The sequence below is a fragment of the Lathyrus oleraceus genome, chromosome 4 (genome assembly GCF_024323335.1).
Source record: "Lathyrus oleraceus cultivar Zhongwan6 chromosome 4, CAAS_Psat_ZW6_1.0, whole genome shotgun sequence".
In the NCBI taxonomy this organism is placed as follows: Eukaryota; Viridiplantae; Streptophyta; class Magnoliopsida; order Fabales; family Fabaceae; genus Lathyrus; species Lathyrus oleraceus.
Genome location: NC_066582.1, coordinates 121,073,501 through 121,075,873, shown reverse-complemented (window position 1 = coordinate 121,075,873; position 2,373 = coordinate 121,073,501). Strand labels below are relative to the sequence as shown.

The following is a 2,373-nucleotide window of genomic DNA, read 5'->3' as shown; positions in this document are numbered from 1 at the left end:
TAGTGGTGACCTACTGGGCTCAGAATGAGGTCCAAAACTTTTGATATTCGCAAGCTTCGCTAGGCGAAGGAATTGCTCGCCTAGCGAGCATGCTATTCTGGGCTTTTTTTTTTTTGGATCTGATGCTTCGCTGGGCGAGTGTCATGATGAAGTGTTTGCTAGGCGAAGTAATTGCTCGCCTAGCGAGCAAGCTGTTTTGGGCCACCTTTGGATCGGGCCTGTTGTCAGCTGGGCTTCTATTCCTTTAATGTCAATGCCTTGCAAAATAAGTCGGAGGGTCTTGAAAAGGTCTTGTAATGTCAGCGGGCAAATTTTGGGGTATGACAGAAGCAATGACTAATGTGATGGTGCAAGAGAATGAGGATTTGCAGGTGAATCATAATCAAAATGTTGGTGTTGATGGCTTCTATGGGTTGGGAAAGTTTCAAAGGAATAATTTGCCTACCTTTAAGTGGATATATGATCCCGAGGGTGCTCAGAGTTGGCTTCAGGAGATTGAAAAGATCTTTTGAGTTATGGGTTGTAAGAATGAGCAAAAAGTGTTGTTTGGGACATATATGATGTCTGAGAAGGCCGAGTATTAGTGGGATAATGCCTGCTAGAGGTTGGAAACTACAGGTACTGAGATCACTTGAGAGAACTTAAAGAAAGAGTTTCTAGAGAAGTATTTCCCATTTGATGTTCACAGTAAGAAAGGGATTGAGTTCCTTGAGTTAAAGCAGGGAAATATGATTGTTGTTGATTATGTGACTAAGTTCAAAGAGCTGGTGAGATTTCGTTCCTACTATAATGGTGTGGAAGATGAAGGGTCGAAGTGCATAAATTTTTAGAGTGGCTTACGTCCTGAAATTAAGAAATTCATGGGTTTCAGGAGATTCTTCGATTCTCAGTGTTGGTGAATAAGTGTAAGATCTATGATGAAGATAGTAGGGCATATGCTCACTATAAGATTGCTATTGAGAAGAGAAATGGGAATAAATGTCGTAGTAAACATTATGTAACTCCAGCTGATAAAGGAAAACAGAAGTTTCGTCAGAAGGTTGCAGGTGGGAAAGAGATAAGTGGGGGAGGAGCTCATAATCCTCTAAAATGTTTCAGGTGTGGAGAGTTGGGTTATCGTGCTGCTGAGTGTAAGAGTACATGTCAGAAGTGTTTCAAATGTAGGAAACAAGAGCACCGTATTGCTAAGTGCAATAATAATGTTCCAACTGTGGTGAACCTGGACATATTAGTACCCAATTTCAGAAACCGAGGAAGGCGACAACTACCACGCAAGAAAATGGTAGAGTGTTTTCTTTGAGTGGTATGGATGTCTCGCGATCAGATAACTTGATTCAGGTATGTGTTTCATTAATGGTGTTTCTATGATTGCTATGATTGATACCAGCGTGACACATTTGTTTATATCTCTTGATTTTGTCGACAAGTTTAATCTTAAAGTGTCTTATATGATTGGAAGTATGGTCATTGATACCCCAACTAATGGTTCGGTGACTACTTCATTGGTGTGTTTGAATTTTCCTTTGACCATTTATGGTAAAGAATTTGGAGTTGACTTGATTTGTTTTCCTTTGAGTCAACTCTGATTTTGGAGATGAACTGGTTAGAGTTCAACCGTGTGTATATCAATTGTTTTGATAAGACTATGTTGTTTCCCGAACCCGAAGAGAGTGCAAATTTGATATTCATGTCCGCTGGTCAGGTTGAGATGTCTTTGAGGGAGGATGATCAAGTTCTCGTGATGTTTGCTTCTTTGAGAGTGGAAAGCGATGTTGTGGCTAGTGATATTCCTATGGTGTGTGAGTTTCCTGATGTTTTTCCTGAGGATATTTGTGACTTGCCTCCGGAGCAAGAAGTTGAGTTTGCCATAGATTTAATACCTGGTACTAGACATGTGTCGATGGCACCATATAGGATGTCTGCATCAGAATTTATTGAACTGAAGAGGCAGTTAGAAGATCTATTAGAGAAGGAGTTTGTCAGACCTAGTGTGGCACCGCGGGGAGCGCCAATGTTGTTGAATAAGATGAAATATGGTAGCATGAGGTTGTGTTTTGATTACAACAACTGAATAAGATTACAATTAAGAATAATTATCCTCCTCCTAGGATCAATGACGTTATGGATTAGTTGGTTGGAGCTTGTGTTTTTAGCAAGATTGAGTTGAGATCGGGTTATCATCAAATTCAAGAAAAGTCATAAGATATTATGAAGATTGTGTTTAGAACTCTACATGGTCATTATGAGTACTTGGTGATACCGCTTGGTGTGTCTAATACCCCAGTGTGTTAATGAAGTATATGAATAGAATCTTTCATCCTTACTTGGATTAATTCGTAGTGGTTTTCATAGATGATGTCTTAGTATATTCTA

The 2,373-nt window shown here is 39.7% G+C and overlaps 1 protein-coding gene across 1 annotated transcript; it reads left to right on the top strand.

The window, feature by feature from the left end:
• The first annotated feature begins 332 nt into the window (after positions 1–332).
• On the top strand, positions 333–2,071 carry LOC127136308 (uncharacterized). The gene is made up of 5 exons (XM_051062886.1): positions 333–421; positions 689–767; positions 872–1,257; positions 1,388–1,505; positions 1,703–2,071. Exons 1-5 carry the CDS (start codon positions 333–335, stop codon positions 2,069–2,071), a joined length of 1,041 nt encoding a protein of 346 aa, XP_050918843.1.
• Positions 2,072–2,373: the final 302 nt, after the last annotated feature.

Coding starts and splice junctions, on each gene's coding strand:
- LOC127136308 (XM_051062886.1), top strand. CDS start 333: ATGACTAATGTGATGGTGCAAGAGAATGAGGATTTGCAGGTGAATCAT. Junction 768..871: donor TGACTAAGTTCAAAGAGCTG/GTGAGATTTCGT, acceptor CATGGGTTTCAG/GAGATTCTTCGATTCTCAGT. Junction 1,258..1,387: donor AATTTCAGAAACCGAGGAAG/GCGACAACTACC, acceptor GATTGATACCAG/CGTGACACATTTGTTTATAT.